The 17678-nt window shown below is 37.5% G+C and overlaps 1 protein-coding gene across 1 annotated transcript in view; it reads left to right on the forward strand.

Moving 5' to 3' along the window:
- The window catches only part of Ten-m (teneurin transmembrane protein Ten-m), a 392191-nt gene that overhangs the window by 94401 nt on the left and 280112 nt on the right, over positions 1 to 17678 (forward strand). Inside the window, exon 2 of the mRNA XM_018503970.1 lies at positions 6637 to 6942. Within this exon, the coding sequence (XP_018359472.1) occupies positions 6637 to 6942 (306 nt within the window). The remainder of the gene's footprint in view (positions 1 to 6636; positions 6943 to 17678) is intronic.

Here is a 17678-nt window from a genome sequence, read left to right on the forward strand (position 1 = left end):
GAATAGAAATCGAGGAAGTGAAACGCGTACTCTCCGTCTCGTCTCGGGAATGCTATCACTGGCGCAAATCGATTAATCCAAAGACGATTCTGGCGTCCCGGACAGTGTGCTCGGTCGCCATTACCAGAAAGATCGTGAAACATCCGATCCAATCTCGCAATGGACACTACTGTCCTATCGGCGATGCAATCTTTTTATCTGCGATGTAATCCAAGATAAAAAAAACGGACTTGCTAGAGAGAGAGAGAGAGAGAGAGAGAGAGAGAGAGAGAGAGAGAAATGGCAAAGTAGAATTCTTTTTATTCGGTGACCCGGTGAGCTGCGATTATATATACTCTTACGAAAATAAAGTCGTCAGATAACAGATCCGCGTTTCCCCCTCTTTGTTCAAAATATATTAGATAATTAAATTCGTATAGAGTATTTTATTCGTATAATACTTCAATATTCAAAAAGTTAATTGAAATTAAAAGACTTTCCGAATACAGGAATGTCAAGGTAAAACGGTTTTCAAATTATTATATAAACAATCAAAATTGGCTGAAATTATATAATTGGCGCGTCATATAATTGTTTATATCAATCTGTTATTTATCACCGATTTTCACAACTCAGGCGATATTAATTTTTCAATATTTATTCACTATCTATTAGTAGATTTTATCTACTAATTTTTATGTACAATTATTATGTACTATAACAATCAATTGACATGTTAATTATAAACACTAATTGTAGGTTTGATCTCTCGTGATATTTTATTTAGATTCAAGTGATACAAAATTAAATTAAATTATTAATGTGAATAAATAAACTGTAAAAGAGCATAAACTCGATATATCATAAGCACAAATGTTATTAGCATGCCTTTTTCATTAAATAAATCAATTGCAATTACATTAATTAACAAAACTTACAAATTTAATTAATCGCAATATATTAATATTAAAAAAATAATCAAATGTCAACATGGTTCATACAATTTTCGTAAGATTCATTGTGAATCACAAATTGAAAAAAGTAAGACGTAATTTCTTACTCACCGACGCGCAGCAGTATAGAGCCATACTGCATAGATTTGTAAAAACAAATATATCCAAATTACAATTTCAAAATAATAAATGTAAAAAAACAACAATTGTTCACGTCACGTAATTATAATCAATTAATTATGCAAATAACAAATAAAATAATGAAATAATGAATTATTCGCTCTATAGTTATTCTATCGCTGTAGTTTCCGATACTTCCCAGGTCTCCTTCTCCTCCTCTCCGGTTTCCTCACACTTTTAACACTCGCGTTAATGCGGTCAATTACAATCGTGCGCACACCAATTGTCGGAATACGATAATCACGCGTCACTTTGCATGACACTCCCGATATTAATCGCACGCGATTACGTACTTTGCTGTATTACGACAGAAAAATACAATCGCACGGATCGCTAAGCTTATTTGACACACGCAACGATCACTCGCGAATAAGCATAATGAACAAACCTTGAACAGCAAAGGATTTCAACGATCTACATCGATAAACACATAGCATTTATGCTACATGATAACAAAATGTTACAATACAAGATTAATTACGATGGTATTTGTTTTAATGAAACACGTTGTGTTGCTATTCGATTTGGAATCAACCCGTTCTGCACCTGTGACGTTCTACAAATCGTAAAAAAATTGGACATCGAAGATCTTTTTACTTTACTATACGATATGATATAATTGACAAGATGAAATTAATGAAGACACGATAGATCACGCAAAAAAAAATTATATCGTCTGATATATTATGATGGCTCTTTTCACTTCTTTAATTGTTCAAATCAAAGACAATCACAAGTACATTTATATCGGCGACAAGTTCAAACGCGAGATATATTTGTTCCCAAAGAAATAATTATTTGATTGTCAACATTATGAAACGCTAATTTATAACTTCTATTTCCTACCATTTGAATTTCTAAAATAAGTCAACCGCGCGAGATATCTGCGTTTCGTAAATAGCGGATCATTAATCGTGCAAATTAAATAATCGCGTGTAGTATGATTGCTAATTATTCGTAAGAAGCGATGGCGTTTTCTCTTGATACTTGTTGCGATCGCATTTCGAGGAATAATACTATTGATAATGTATCCCATTTATTTGAGCGTCGTGTCGACAATGTCACAACATACGAAAAATAAGTATTAAAGCCGCGTGCCAGCCGATCTGTTATCTACATTTAACATTTATTGTAAAATACAAACGCTGAATATTGTGTTCCTTGCATATTAAATTATTGTAATTTCGACGAATAGCAGGATATCATTGCATATCGAACATCTGTTTGATAAATGAGCTTTATTCTATTCTCATCGAAAAATATTTATAAATATAAATAAATTTATTGCTATTATTTTTCGTTGAATTTTTATATTTTGAGTGAAATAAAATTGTGTGGTTTTAATAAATCAAAAATTTTTCTTCTGGTTTTAATAAAACGAGAAATTAAAATCACGAAATGTGCAGCAACTCATTCTTCTTGCTTTATTAAAATCGCACACAATTTTATTCCTCTCCGCGAATTAACTGTTTATATTAAAAAGAAGTTAAATAATTTTCATGTAAAGTTAAAATCTGCTACTAATAAAATATTTGTTATAATTAACCGTTATAATAAGTAAAATAATATGTTATAGATATGGTAGAAAATTAGCAGAGCTAATCAATATTATTTAAGCGATGAAAATCAATAATTGACTAATAAAATGACAGATCAATATGCACAAAAAAAACTAGTTATAACTTGATAGATTTAATAAACGGACTCGTATAACGCAGGCTACAAATCCTGAATTCGTTGATAACATAAAAATTTATATTTTTAAGTAATAAATCCGCTGTTGTGAATCTGCTACAGTTACGAATTAATAATGACTAACAAAATACATAATTAAAAATCATGTCGTTAAATTGCACGTGAATAATCTAACAGATTATATGTATATACATTATATATATACCTCTTGTCCTAGATTTGAAAGTATGTTATCTGCTCGTTTATACTTTCGGTTATAGTTGTGATACATCTTTCTCTCTTTCTCTCTCTCTATTTCATACTATACAAATATATTAATGTACTGTAACTGATGGAAAGTTATAGTATACATAAGTATATTAATGTACTGTATCTGTATCTCATAACTAGCACGACAATGAAAAGTTCACTGTTCTCGTTACCAAAAGATATTTTATAAGTCCGTTATCTGTGCGTGTCGGAACGTCGTAACGTTTGTCACGATATTTCATTGCGGAATATTATCCATCTGCATGTTCAAATATATAAAACAAACGACATATTGTGCACGAAATTGAACCTGCTGCAAAGTCAAATGTCGCAGAAGCGCGTCAATTTTATCATGTGTAATATGAAAATTTCATAGAATACACCGAGAAAAAAAAATAAAAGGAGTATATTTTCTCACTATTTATTAATCGCAAATTGGTGAGATATTTAAAATCATACATCTTTACTTATCGTTTCTTCGCCATACGTATCTAATAAATTCCATGTATCGCACATTGTATTTATGGAAGTATAGATTACTACGTATACACAATACACACACACGTCTAGTTGCGGTAATATGGGAATTATGGTGTGATATTATAGGGGTTAACCTAATCCCCGCGTTGAAGGTTACGAAGAAATTTACAAGCTTTACACACGCGCACATACGAGTACTCGATATACGAACGGAGTCTCTATGGTGGCCACAATGCTCCCCTATGGTAACCCGATAATGTATTATGGATACGTGAAATTCGAAGAGAATCTCACTTATCGCAGGAAAATAGAAAATGTTTAAGCAAGTATCCACGTATACGAGATCGTTTCACGCCGCGTCTAGATTTTCCTTCTCACATTTTGTTTACGACATGGACTCAGATCTCAATCCTTTTCAATAAAGAAGCCTGGAATCACCTACGTATATTCTAAAGAAAATGCGATAATATTATTTTATATCAATGTAATATACGTGTCTGTATTTTACGTTTTTTTTTTCATTTCGGAAAACTATTTTAAAAAGAATTATTTTTGACGAATTCGCAATAAAATTTCTTTCTAGGTATCATTTTTAATACCGATGACTTTTTCAATGTGTAATTTATCTACGACATAGGTATTCGGTGTGCTGTAAAATTTAAAGGACCGAAAGATATTCTTTGGAACTTGTAACCTATAGGATGCAAACGCGTGTAAGGTTTATATCAGGGTTATCCTCTCGGATGCGCGGTTTAATGTTGCACGTAATATGCGGACGTCGTTTACCGTTGGAAGCACGTGTTTACGTATGGTTTATTCGATATGCAGTAAAACGTGTCGGGGACCTCATAATCGCAAGCAACAAAGGAGCTCGCTGCAAAACCTGTCGGTATAAGAATTTTTACGATTTCCATCCACGGCAGACTGCAGTAACCCAATTACAAAATCACTAAGCTTGTTAAGCGTTAAAACCCCGTAAGTTTGTTTAGCCTGGGGCCGTTTGGAGGATGGACGGACAAAAGTAAACAATGGGACAGGAGGAAGCAACGACGGAAATGGAAGGGGAGGGGAAGAGGATGCAAGATTGACGGAGGGAGTGACAGAATAATTCGGTTAGCGATGAGTCGCGTTGTTACGCGGCTCCGTATATTGTGTCCATTAACGGTATGCACGGTCAAACCTAATTATAATGGACCCCTCTAACCGTTGCGTCGCGTGATTGGTAACGGTACCTTTTTTGCTTTTAACAATACTGCTGAATAGAATCTCCTTTATACGCGTCCATCCCGCGTCAGAAGATTATTTGTACACACGAGGGTGTATGGCATATATGTATATAGATCGTGATGAGCGTACGATGCATTATGTCCGATACGGCGCAAACCATAATTGAATGTCGAATTACGCGCTACCGATAGATACCACTAATAACATTTGCATTTCGCTGTAACTTCATCCATCACGCAGAGAAGAGCCTTCCAGTAAAGCCATACTGTATTCAAATCCGAGGCTCAACAAAAAGGAGCCGATGATTGCAACGTCGAAGATAAACAGAAACGATATTTATCAATCCGTCGGAATGCTTCAACGAAAAGGAGACTATAACTGTACTGCTTAATTTAAAATAATTAAAAAGATACAACTCTGTGCGCTTCATATCGGACACGCAATCAAATCAAGGGTTAATCGAATTGCAATTTCCATCCGATCTCTCTCTCTCTCTCTCTCTCTTCAGCGTCCACGGACTTGTCGATAATCGATTCCGTCGTTGGGACACTGATACACGTCCACCCATAAACCATTTTGTCTCGGCGCGGAGGAAGCGCAGGGTTATCGAGAAACACGATTTCTCATCCCTCGCTTCTCAACGAGATGCTAACGAACCCCTCTGCCTCTTTTTTCTCCGGCGCGACGTAACTCTTGGCGACAGGTCGATCGATCGGCCAGCGGCGTGTCAAAGACGCCGATTCAGGGAAGAAAACCGACTTGGCGATATCGATGTCCCGATAGCATGGCTCGCTGATGCTAGACCCCGCACAAGCCGCGCGAGGAGTCAGAGGTCAAAGGCGGGAGACATCGATCAAAGTTTTCGCGCGATTTATCCTGAAGGCATCGCCATAACGAGGCGGATCGTCGCGCCATCAGCTTTTTCCATAACGTACCAGTTCGCGATCTCTCTCTCTCTCTCTCTCTCTCTCTCTCTCTACTCACTTTTCTGTCTCGTCGCCGAAAACCGGTTTCCTTTCTCGCTCATCGTCACGCAACATCTGGCATCACGGGGGATCCACATTCCTGAGATATCTCCAAAACGATGACAACTAGGAGCACGCTCTTGGGACCGATTAGCCTCCTTCAATAGTCGGAAGCTCCGCGTTTACGCGCTATTATTGTCCCGGAAAAAAAAAACATTAAGGTGTCACGCAAACGTCAGTCTCCCGGGACCGTTTTAAGTAAGGTAAGAGCGATGAAATCACAGAGCCAAATCGCGAGTATCCAAAAGGAAGACGTCCACACTGGATATTTCCCCTCGAACGATCTCCGTGCAGCGCCGAAGGATGCGGAAGTCTCGCGTTTCTTTACTATTTGTGCAAGTGTGCGTGACGCTAGGATTGTTTTCCCAACTCCTCCTTGCGAGATCCTCGGGGTCTCCTAATGCGTTGCACGTTCTTGCGTCCTCGGCCGTCGCGCCGATCTCTTTCTGATGTTGCGACAGCTTGCACTGAGATATCAGCAGTATTTTGTTCTCTTTGTGACAAACGCAAACCCCGTCAGATCTCGTGCCACGATAGAGCGAACTCCAAAATTAAACAGTGATATATTTTATGACTACTCTATTTTATGCGTCATTCGTTATGTATTTTACAAAAACTTTATTTGAAACAAAATAATAAATACATCTCCTAATTTACAATTTTAGTCACTAGTCCTTTAGCAAATTTGAAATCGTTAATTAAATTAATTAATATACACTTATTGTCAATATCATTCCTGATTAACATTTTTAAGTAGTTTTCTAGAAAGAAATTTATTATTATCGCTAAAAAACTTTTAACTATAGGAGCATTAAAAAGAGTTATAATCAATTCGACCTTTGTTTCAGGGAAGGGACGGCTTTATCCGGCCTACAGTCTAAGTGGCAGCGAGGGTGAGGATAATACCTCCAGTTTACGTAGTCGCGCCTATCCACAAAATAATCAAACCAACCAATCCCATCATAATCATTACAACACAAGTCAACACAAACAGCGTGCATATCAACAGCAACAACAACATCCCCTGTATCATATGCCCGGCAGTGGTGCCGGTCTCAGCGACACACCGACTTCCGGTAACGCATCTGACGAAACTCTTACTGATAGTGACCTTATCACTGTTGCTCGTGATTCTGCGCTACTCGTCCATAACGGTAAGTTCATTTATTTATATATATATTTATTCGTAATATTTCATATTGTAATAAGTATGGTAATAATAAATATTATTAATCCAATAAAAATGTATCTAACCAGCATTTTCGGCTAATAAGAAATAAAGAATTATCCAAACGCTAATATAATTTACATGTCGCGATTTAGAAACCGGAGCCGGTTGTCGTATGAAGTTGGTTGTCAAAATACTTACAACTCCATCAGTACATGGCAGGGAAATCTCATCTTTTTACTATAGATTGTTGATATAATATTAATTTGTTGTGTAAAATGGTTTGCACCAAAAGCATTGTATATATTATTTACAACGACTTTTTAAGAAAATAAAGTTGGTGAATAAATTTTTCTTATCATCTGTTTTGTTGTCTAACATTAGTCTTTGACATTATTAATTGCGATATTCATAGAAAATCCCTGTATTTATAGAAAATGATGTGTCTTAGAAAATTTTTGTTACAATAATTTAATTATTATACTGACAAAGTTTGTGAATACAATTTCTTTTACTAAAAATAGCTATGTAGGATAGATTGTCCAAAACAAGTCGGAATTAGATGACAATCAATTTTAATTATATCTTTAATTCGACATATTTTTAGAAAATATGTTCACAATTAACCAAGAACATCACATCTTCGAAACTTGATTTAAAAGTAAATTACTTATTTGTACGACGATGAATTTAAGATAATATTTGTTTTAATACCTAAAGGATGTAAATATATATTATAATGTATGTAATATTTCAAAATCATGCATCCATTTTTTTCTAAAAATTACTAAGATTAATATTATATAATTACTATTATTTCCTAAAATAAAACTAATATTAAAATAAAAATTGTATATTTTATACGTGTTATCCATGACAAATATACTACTGCCAATCTTAGAACGTGTGACAATTAACCAAGAACACAGAACTATCACATCTTCGAAACTTGATTTAAAAGTAAATTACTTATTTGTACGACGATGAATTTAAGAGTAATATTTGTTTTAATACCTAAAGGATGTAAGTATATATTATAATGTATGTAATATTTCAAAATCATGCATCCATTTTTTTCTAAAAATTACTAAGCAAAAATTGTGACAACCGACCCTGGTCTCCCCTATATAACTTCCTCAAATATAGGTATCATAATTTTTTCGCTTTCCGTTTGCTCAACCAGTTATAGATCGCAAAATCGCGATAGACAATGTCAAGCCATCGTGAAAGTACGATGATATCAGTTCATCGCGTTAACGGAACAAATCTTTTGAAGATAATCCATGGGAAGAAACAGAACGGTAAAAGGACACGTGCGACAGAGTCGGTCATTCGCAATAACGCGAACTCGTTCCCCTACATTACTCAAACATGATGGATGGCTCTTGCGGCGATGAGGTGTGAGGCCACACACGGGGTTTGTCGTAGACGGGGGGTTATCGGCACGCCGGCTTGTCAGGGATGACGTATCGCTCCGAAGGTATACACCATATCTCGGAGCCCGTCTAGCCCATCCTGCACCACCTTCATCCAACGCGTACCACCTGGAAACCAGCTAGCTATGGCTAACTCCGTACTCAACATAGCGGACACTTGCGCGTGATAGGTATTTATCACTGCAGTCGCGGCGTAAGACGAGTAAATCAATTCATCGCGCAGCCACTACCGACTGTATCAGTTAATCAAAAAAAAAAAAATAAAATAAAGAAAAAAGGTAAATGTCCGTGCGCAACACGACGCATATCACACGTAATAGGAGATTCATCCGCGGATGGTAGAATGATAAAGACGATTTCTCGATGATGAACCTAAATATATACATCACGAACCGTAGGAATACAGAAACTTCCGCGAATAAATAGAAGTGTTATAATGGAGATGTATTCGCAGTATCGCGGCAGTAAAGTGAGCGCGCGTGACGTAGCATCGAATCTCCGGTGCGACTTTCGTTTCCGGAAAAAAAAAGATACGCGATTGGTGGAGTCTCCCCCTTTATTGGGCGTAATGCGAGGCTGGTGAGGCTCGTAATATACATCCTACCGCAATTCTCGATACTCCATTAAGATTTCAGCTGAATCATAATGACTGCGACGACTCCGCGCCTCAACGAGATGAAAAGGAAAGCGGGAGAAACTTGCGGATTTCAATCTCCAGCATGACGGCCTCTACCTATTCCCTCAACGTGACAACACGCTGGCGCCATCCATCATACGTACGCTTCTATTCTTCCACGAGGAAATAATTCCTACCATTCCTCCTTCCCCTCTATGACAGACTCCGGACACATCCTGGACGCATAATGCTCGAGGTCAATCCAGCTCTCGAGTGCGCATAAACGCGCAATTACGGGCTACGCGGATTAGCATGACAGTGGAAATCATCGCGTCATCCGGGGGAGCGTATTAGACGATTACATTATCGTTGCACAGTGCGCCATGAAGCGTCCCGGATTAATAGCGAGCGCCTTCGATCATATCAAGACGACATTTGCCTTCATTATGAGAAAACCTACATTAATGTTCATGGAGAATATCTTAGATTAAGAATATATATTACAAGTTGAAGTGATTATATTATAAACGATTGATGATGAAATGGCTCAATAAATATAAAATTTTAAGTATATATAGAAATAGGCTACGAGCCAACAAGGTATATTTCAACTATGTATTACAGAATAAACCCAAGTATCTTGTGATCGATATGCGACATGTATAATAAATAGTTTATAAATTCATTCTATAATAATCAGTCACTTGTCTATTCCATATAAACATAATAAACAAACGTTTCGACACCAGTTGTGTCATTATCAATGTTAACAACTTATTAGTTGAAAGCTAACCGTTAATACATCTAAAAATTTAATAAATACGCAATCTAAATCTCTATCATCATGCCTGTAATACATACAAAATAATTATTAGTCATCGTTCAGTACGATACTGTATTATGAATATCTGTCAGTTTTAAATTCCACATGTGTATTCGTGTTGGTGGTCAAATATTATATATGTTCTTTTGTGTGTGCTGATTATATTATACTTGATAAATTTAAGAAAATAGAAATATTTTATGGGGGGGGGGGGGGGAATCTTGAATAAAAAAATAATTTTTATTTTTCATACATAGATATCGAATTTGGTAATTCTTTCGTGTATATAAATTGATAATATGCATTATTTATACTTTTACACAGAGAAAATAATTTATTTGGACTCAAAATATCTTATTTACGTTTATTTCATTGAAACAATTTAATTTTGAATGAAAATTATTTTGTTTAATCCCAAAAATTTAGTCTGATTACAAATTTACAATCAATTACATATCTTAATTTAAAGAAATCGATTTGGTTAAACTATATTCCAATGACTACATTTGTTAAACTTAATTTGTGTAATAAATAATTCTTTACAAGTAAATAAAAAAGTATTCATTGATATTTTGATTGCATTATGTTATATATAACTACACTAATTATTAATGTTTCCGATTATATCACCAGAGTATCTTCAATTTTTCTGTTTGACACTTTTAGTGTAAGTAGATGAGAAATAATAAACACAAATCATCATTTGCGACGAAAGACGACCACAAAATGAACCATGTTACATCATTCTCTGATTAACAGTCGGCGCAATCGTCGTTTTCATCGTCGAATGCCGAATGAATTAGGATTTTCGTCAGTTTGTACGAGCGGCGGGCGTGACGAATTTCTCAATTCCACCGCGCGCGGAATCGCGAGTCACGTTAATGAGACGGAAGTAATCCCCTCTTCGGGGTATTCATTCGTACTGGTTGAAAGCCCTCCTGGGTCGGTCATAGTTCCGGCATAGAAATGGATTTCACCGCAAAATTCCGGTCGTGCACTCTAATCCACGTAGTTTCCTCCGATATTCACATGAAGAAAGAACTCCCGTCGTACCTTCCGAAAATTCTCCTTTACGTGTTATAAACTTCTTAGTGCTCCCACCCTCTCTCTACTGTATGGATTTTTCTCTCGACAAAATTCGTCTTTATACACTACAATAATTATAATTAAATAGATAAATAATTTTTATAGCACTTTATCAATTTTTTAAAATTATTACTGAACGTTATTGCTCTTCATGTCTTATCAACGTATTTTACGATTATATTTACACACCGGTGATAGCGTCGCGCACGACAATTTATCAAATATCCTTTAGTAACGCAGGCTTTTGTCGCCGTTCTGATAATCACGGCTCGTTATATCGAAGAATGACTGGGCACTTTGATACACAAAAAAATGTCCTCTGTTACTCATATAGAATATCGGATTTCATCTGTGTCGCCTCGCATTAACGAGCGTCTATCATCGCGAATATCTCCGTAACGATCAGTTCTGCTCTGATGGGTTAGACGCTTGTTAACACTTCGTTTGATCCTACAACTGACGACGTCTCATCGTTGCATCGCGTGATAAACTCCAGCGCGACTCATTCCAGCAGCGATACTATATTACAATATCACGATGCTGTTTTTTCAAATTGCAGCTAGGTCCGTCATTCGCGCTGACTATATTTTCGCTAGACAGGCGAATAAATAAAAAATCGATACTTTCTTTCATTCACGCATCTCTCTTGTTCCGTCGCGCCCTCTCGTCGTCTCGTCTCTCGTCATCTCGTCCGCGTTCGAGACTCCTCTCCTTCGCGTTCTGTTTCGCGCCCAATTTGCGGCCCATCATCGCTACGGAAGAAGCAATTTCTAACTTAAATGAAACTCCCTCTTGCTCGCGCTCGCCTACCCCTCGATCGACAGGAGACGCCGGTCTTGCGTTTCAGCAAGTAGGGTAGCGCGAACAGAGTGCGGGGGAAGGATGCACTGGAAGACTCTTCTCTATCGCAACGAACGTGCAATGGCTACCCCCGTAGCTACCAATTGCTCTGAGACCGCTTACACGCAACTCCCAACGTTCTTGACAAGATTATGACGCGGGTTACGAACACGCTATAACTGTATGCAATTTGGTGCACCCTTATGTTGAAAATATCTACGCGTGATCGAATATTATAAATCTTTTAAACTTGCCACGCTGGAAATAAATTTAGCACAGTAATAATGCAATATAAATACTTAAAAATCGCAAAAGCTAAATTTAATATCAATAATATCTATAACAAATTAAAAAAATCTTGATAGATTCTTCGCGTTGCAATAAATTTAAAATTATGTTTAAACAGTCCCATTTGAAATATCTAATCATTGATTTTCGTGGTATTATTGATTTTCGAGATCTTTGTGTGTTATTTCCAATAGAGAAACACATACATAGTCGACAGTATTAACACGATGCGTTATGCACGATGGATTATCCAGTGTTCACTGAAGTACATTGTCCCGAAGTATCACTAAACCGCTTACCGGTTAGATATTACATCCCTGCCAAGATCATCGTGCAAACTTGCGGGAAACTGCAGCTGCAACTACTTCACCTCGCGTCAAATCATTGCAGCGGATGATCGTGCGGGACGAGAGCGCCACATTCCGAACTTTTCTTTTCCCGACCACAGATACTTACCACAAGGAGCTAGTTAACAGTTTGTTACGTTCCTGTCACTATCACGATGTAAAACCGGAACTCCTACTAACTAGCTTCTTGCGGCACCGCTATCGCGATTATCGTTTGTCGTCCATTCAGCGTATCTATTACATACATCGCCATAAGCAATCCAGATCAATCGCGGAACTTGTTTTACGCTGTTCAGAATAACGTCTGCGAATGTAAAGTTCTCAGCGTGCAATTAACGATGAACGATTATTTCTTATTTGCTCCTCCTTGCACGATGACAGCAATAATTAGCATATTGTCTTTTAGATATATTCTGGAGAGTTTTGTGTTGCTTCAAGTGTTACTTTACTCTTGACTGACAGATTTATGGAACAGTCTAGAATTTACCTGTTGAAAGCGGTAACCGCCTGTTCCGTGCTTATACGCTCTCAAGTTTGAAATTTTTTTAAACTTTTTCCTGATACGGATGCTGATAACTGCATCGGCTTGCTCGGAAGGTAGTAATAAAGCGGGGCTGACAAAGAAGGTTGGCGCTATCGCGTGGCTGGAAGTTCGCGAGATTGCCTGGCAGCCTCTCGATATGGCCTGAGTAGAAGCGCGGCGAACTTCGATAATCTTCTCTGCAGCGAGCGGCCCAGGGCCCAAGTTTGGCAATCAATGCGAAGTAACAGTTTAATTAAATACGGGTAACCCTTCACCGACTCTGCGCGAGCGTGCGCGAGCGCGCGCGCTTACCCGAAGACAGACTAATCTTGGCCGCGTCGTCTCAAGGGCTCCAGCTGGATTCAACAAACGTGAGCGTTCGGCGGACTCGCAAATCCGATCGTCGTTATTCGCGTCCCGTTCCTCCTCAGTCCCCTTCATCCCTTGCTCCTTAGATCGCGACACGTCAAACTTTGCGGTTGGCAAACAGCAATCGTACGAATACGATTTCAACCGAGATCGAGCTTGAAGTCGGTTCGAAAGGCCCCCGCTTCTCCAAGTACCAGAAGTTGCGCTGAGTCTGCAGATTGTCGTAGATCTGGGTTACCGATAAGGTAAAATAAACACGATCCTAACTTATCAGGTTCAATACGGTACGTAGGGCGTAAAGTCGAGAGAATGGAGTCTTTTGTTTTATCGATTATATTTCTTGTAGGCGACTTTATATAGAAAGTTTATATAAGGAGTTCGCATCGAGTTACGAAAATAGCTTGAAGATAGAAGTCAATTTACTTTTAGATTTTTTTGACACCGAATTATTCTGCTCGTCGTTCTAATTTGCGTTTTGGAGAGGAAACATGTGATAAAATCAGTATGTAAACCAGTGTAAACCTCTATATTGTAAGATATCATAAAGCAGTATTTCTTTGCAGAAAATTCAACGCAGATTTACATAACTACCATTTAACCCAATAGTATATATTACTATTTTACACAAAATAAATTTTCTCACAAGCATTTATGAACTGCATTATAAATTAAGCGAGGATTCACCCTGTTAGATATCAAAGGAGCAATAGTAATCCCTTGAGTTAAATAACATTTTGCTATTTTTAACCTCCAGGTGTTAAAGCGTAAATTATTTCTGAGTTAGTTTCCAAATAAACAACATTCATATCAATGTATGCACTTAATAAATAATAAATTCGAATAAAAAATACATTTTCTTTAGTTAAATTGTTTAATTCCATTGTTTTTAGTGAAATTAACGACATATTAATGGTCTATAGAAATGATTAAAAATAACTCAAATTGTGTGGATATAATTTGAACTTAGGAATTTAATAGTGCACGTAAAGAAGGAAGCAGATGTTACATACCAACGCAACGCAATGCAAACTTAGGACGGTCAGGTTTTTAACACGCAAGCATTCAAGCTTCTGGACCTTTTAACATGTTGAGCGGATCGCAAGGAGATTCTAACATCGGTGACAAAGTACCCTTACGTGAGTCCATTACCGGAAGCACCTTCCACGCTAGAATGTTATTGATACGTAGACGTAAGTTCGGGCACGGAGACGCGATCGGAGCTCCCTTCAAGAGCATTATGTCTGCAGCGAACGCTTCTCATCCATTTTCCATTCCTTCCTCCGTTTTTCTTCCCGACTGCTTATGTTTATGTATGTCCGGCTGATTACCGGAAGCGAAGATACGCGGTTGTTTGTCTCCTATACCCGGTGGCGACAGTGGAGAAGTACGAGGGTCACGCTTGAGTACCCTCGTGTCTCAGCGTCCCTCTCATCTCTTCTCTTTCTTACTATCACCTTATCTTTCCTTTTGCTCGCAGCTACGCATCAACATCCCCGATGTTACGAGCAAGTTGTATACTCGAGGGTGGAAGGCATCTCCTACGCCTGATTCCGATTCTCGAAACTTTGCCTCCTCGCAGCCGTTCGATCGTCGTACGTCCTTCCTCCTTTTCTTTTCTGGAACCCTTGAGTCCCTTTTTCGTGTGTTTACGTATTACCGGACTCATTTCCATCCTTCTATAGTCGTTTACTCACTCAGGATCTCGTTTAGGCATATTGGGAGAAAAAAAATTTTTCCCATGTTCCAAAGTAAATAAATCGTAACAAGGCAGAAGAGAGAGATCCGCAAACTACTTCAGTAATAACAAAATATACCGTATGTGTTATCAGATATTTATATAATAATACTCTTTCATAGTTTAGAATGATTATTGCTATTATTTCAGCGAGTTGACATTTCAAAATAGGCAACGTATAATATGTACAAATGTTCTGTGTATATATTTATATTATATTTAAAAATATATATATAAGCAACTTAATAATTGTATAGAAATATATAAAAAGTAAGCAAAATAATATAATTCTGTTGTAATTAAAAGTATACGTGTAATTGCAATAATATTTCTCTTGGATATCGAAATAGTCCTTTTGATATCCACTTGTCCGTAATCCGTCAACAAGAGTGATGTCATAATTGACCGCAGCGGATTATACCGATCAATGCGTTATTAACTTGAATATTACTCGATGAGCGATATCTCATTGAAAAGGATTCGCTCAGCAAGATCTACGGTACATTCTCGATAACTGCCACGGACTTTAGTCGGACGGGTACTTGTCCTTCGTTGCACATAGCGTACATTTGAACCGAGAATAGAACGACCCGAATCCCTTTTAATACCGAACTAAGTGGGAAATGATGTTCCTCCCCTCTCTTCTCCAATGGTCCGAGAGAAGCTCCTTCGTGCCGTTATCAAACCCAAGTTCAACCTATGCATTATTCAGAGAAAGAGTGGACGTGAAATTGGTGGTGGGGCGGAAAAAAGGGGGCCTATTAGCATGGAACCAAATTACTTTTCTGCGATAACGTCATTCGTATAATTTGCCATCACGGATGGTGGAAGCTTTTTTCGAGTACGTCTCTTTCTGCCTCCGCGACGTAATATCCAGAACCGAGCTCGTGCTCTCTTTGCGATTTTTCTGATAAGGATTTCTCGTTTGACCGAGATTTCCAATAGAAAGAAATAAAGATTTGATAAAGACGGTAGCCTTCCGTGCATTGCTTCCAAACTAAGGTTTCAACAATATCTCTTACATCATTATTTACGCAAAAGATAAATATATATACGATGTTATAAAATGAATACGTAACAATTCGCACTAAAAGATAGAATAAAAATACAACATTTCTTTTAAACAAATTTGAACATCGCAATAGTGCAAACTAATAGATGTTTACTCTCCAAATTCTTTGAAGTGAATCTCACTCCAAAAAACTTAGAGAGTATAAACAGATAAAAATTAAAATTTATTACTGGAAAGAAAGTAAGCTCCGATAAGTTCCGTACTGTGATATCGTAAGGAGTATACTCTAAAAGATATCGTTATGGATTTAACATCCTTGGTGTAGATTTAACACTCAGGTGTCTATATAATTCTTTACTAATGTTATTAATATAAATTAATAACCTAATATTAATATTAACACCAACATGGTGTGGATTTTAAACCTCTGGTGTTTATATCAACACCATCGCGGTGTGGATTTAAAATTTGTAATGTTAAATCCACATCATATTAATGTTAATATTAACATCAACACAGTGAGAATTATAAATACACGGATATTTTTTAGAATGTAAAAGATAAATGAAGACTGAATATAGATAGACGAGCTATAAAGCAACGAAAGGACGGAGTACGCGCTGAGAAAATCAGTGGACAAAACGACATAGCATCGGAATGTAATTTGTCCGCGGAAGACAATCGAGGAATCGGTCGTGAAAGACGGAAAAGGGCACGAGTCCGAGGACTAGGATTTAGACGAATCCGAGTTGAAACGGGTCCGGAAGTACGAGGACTTTCTCCGCGACGGTGGTCGAGGAAACAATTTCAATCATTCCCGTTGTAGCTTTGATGTTTTATGAGGATACCTACGCATTCCTCTGGTCCGTAGAGTCGCAATTCGTTCGGGAAACCGAACTCTTTTTCCATTGCCCACTCTCGCGATTCCTGCCTACGTCTCTTGCCATTGCATCGTCTTTTTACGGCGTCTTAAGCACGGAGCCATGTGCGCTTGTGTACTATACGTTCTCTTTCGTCTTTGCGTTGTTTGAGGGTCACGGAAATACAGAGAATACGCTAGCGAAAGGAATCGAGGCATGGGCATCAGTTCGATTTGATTGTGTCTCGGAGCTGAAGCAAATAATGGAGGTTCGATGTCTCTCTGTCGTCGACGACCTAATGCTATCGTCGAGTTCTCGCCTTGCCTTTGGTGACCATGCAAATATTTATTTACTAGATCCCCTGAGAACAAATAATCCTACTCAATAGCGCCTTGCGCTTGAACGCAGAGCCACAGATTTAAATATGAACTGCAATTCTATCTAGTATTTATACATAGATGAAGATTATTTTTTAACTAGTACAACTGAATCGAAAGCTCATTTCAAACAATCCACAATTTAGAGATCGTCTGCAATAATGTATAATAAAAAATCCTATAAGATGTCGTACTAGTATTATGAACTTTCTAAAGATATCAGAACAACGTTTAAGAATTGTTCGAATGTCGTAGCTCTAGAAAAATTCCGGCCACGTTTTCGAGCAGATACTTTGACTTTCTTGCTATCTCTTTGAAAGCTCAGGGTATCCGGAATCAGGATATACTTCGAGAATGAAAGTACTTCCTCGTGCGCACTCGAAAAGTACACCTGATATCACGCGACGCGA

Source organism: Trachymyrmex cornetzi, unplaced genomic scaffold (genome assembly GCF_001594075.2).
Source record: "Trachymyrmex cornetzi isolate Tcor2-1 unplaced genomic scaffold, Tcor1.1 scaffold16, whole genome shotgun sequence".
Lineage (NCBI taxonomy): Eukaryota > Metazoa > Arthropoda > Insecta > Hymenoptera > Formicidae > Trachymyrmex > Trachymyrmex cornetzi.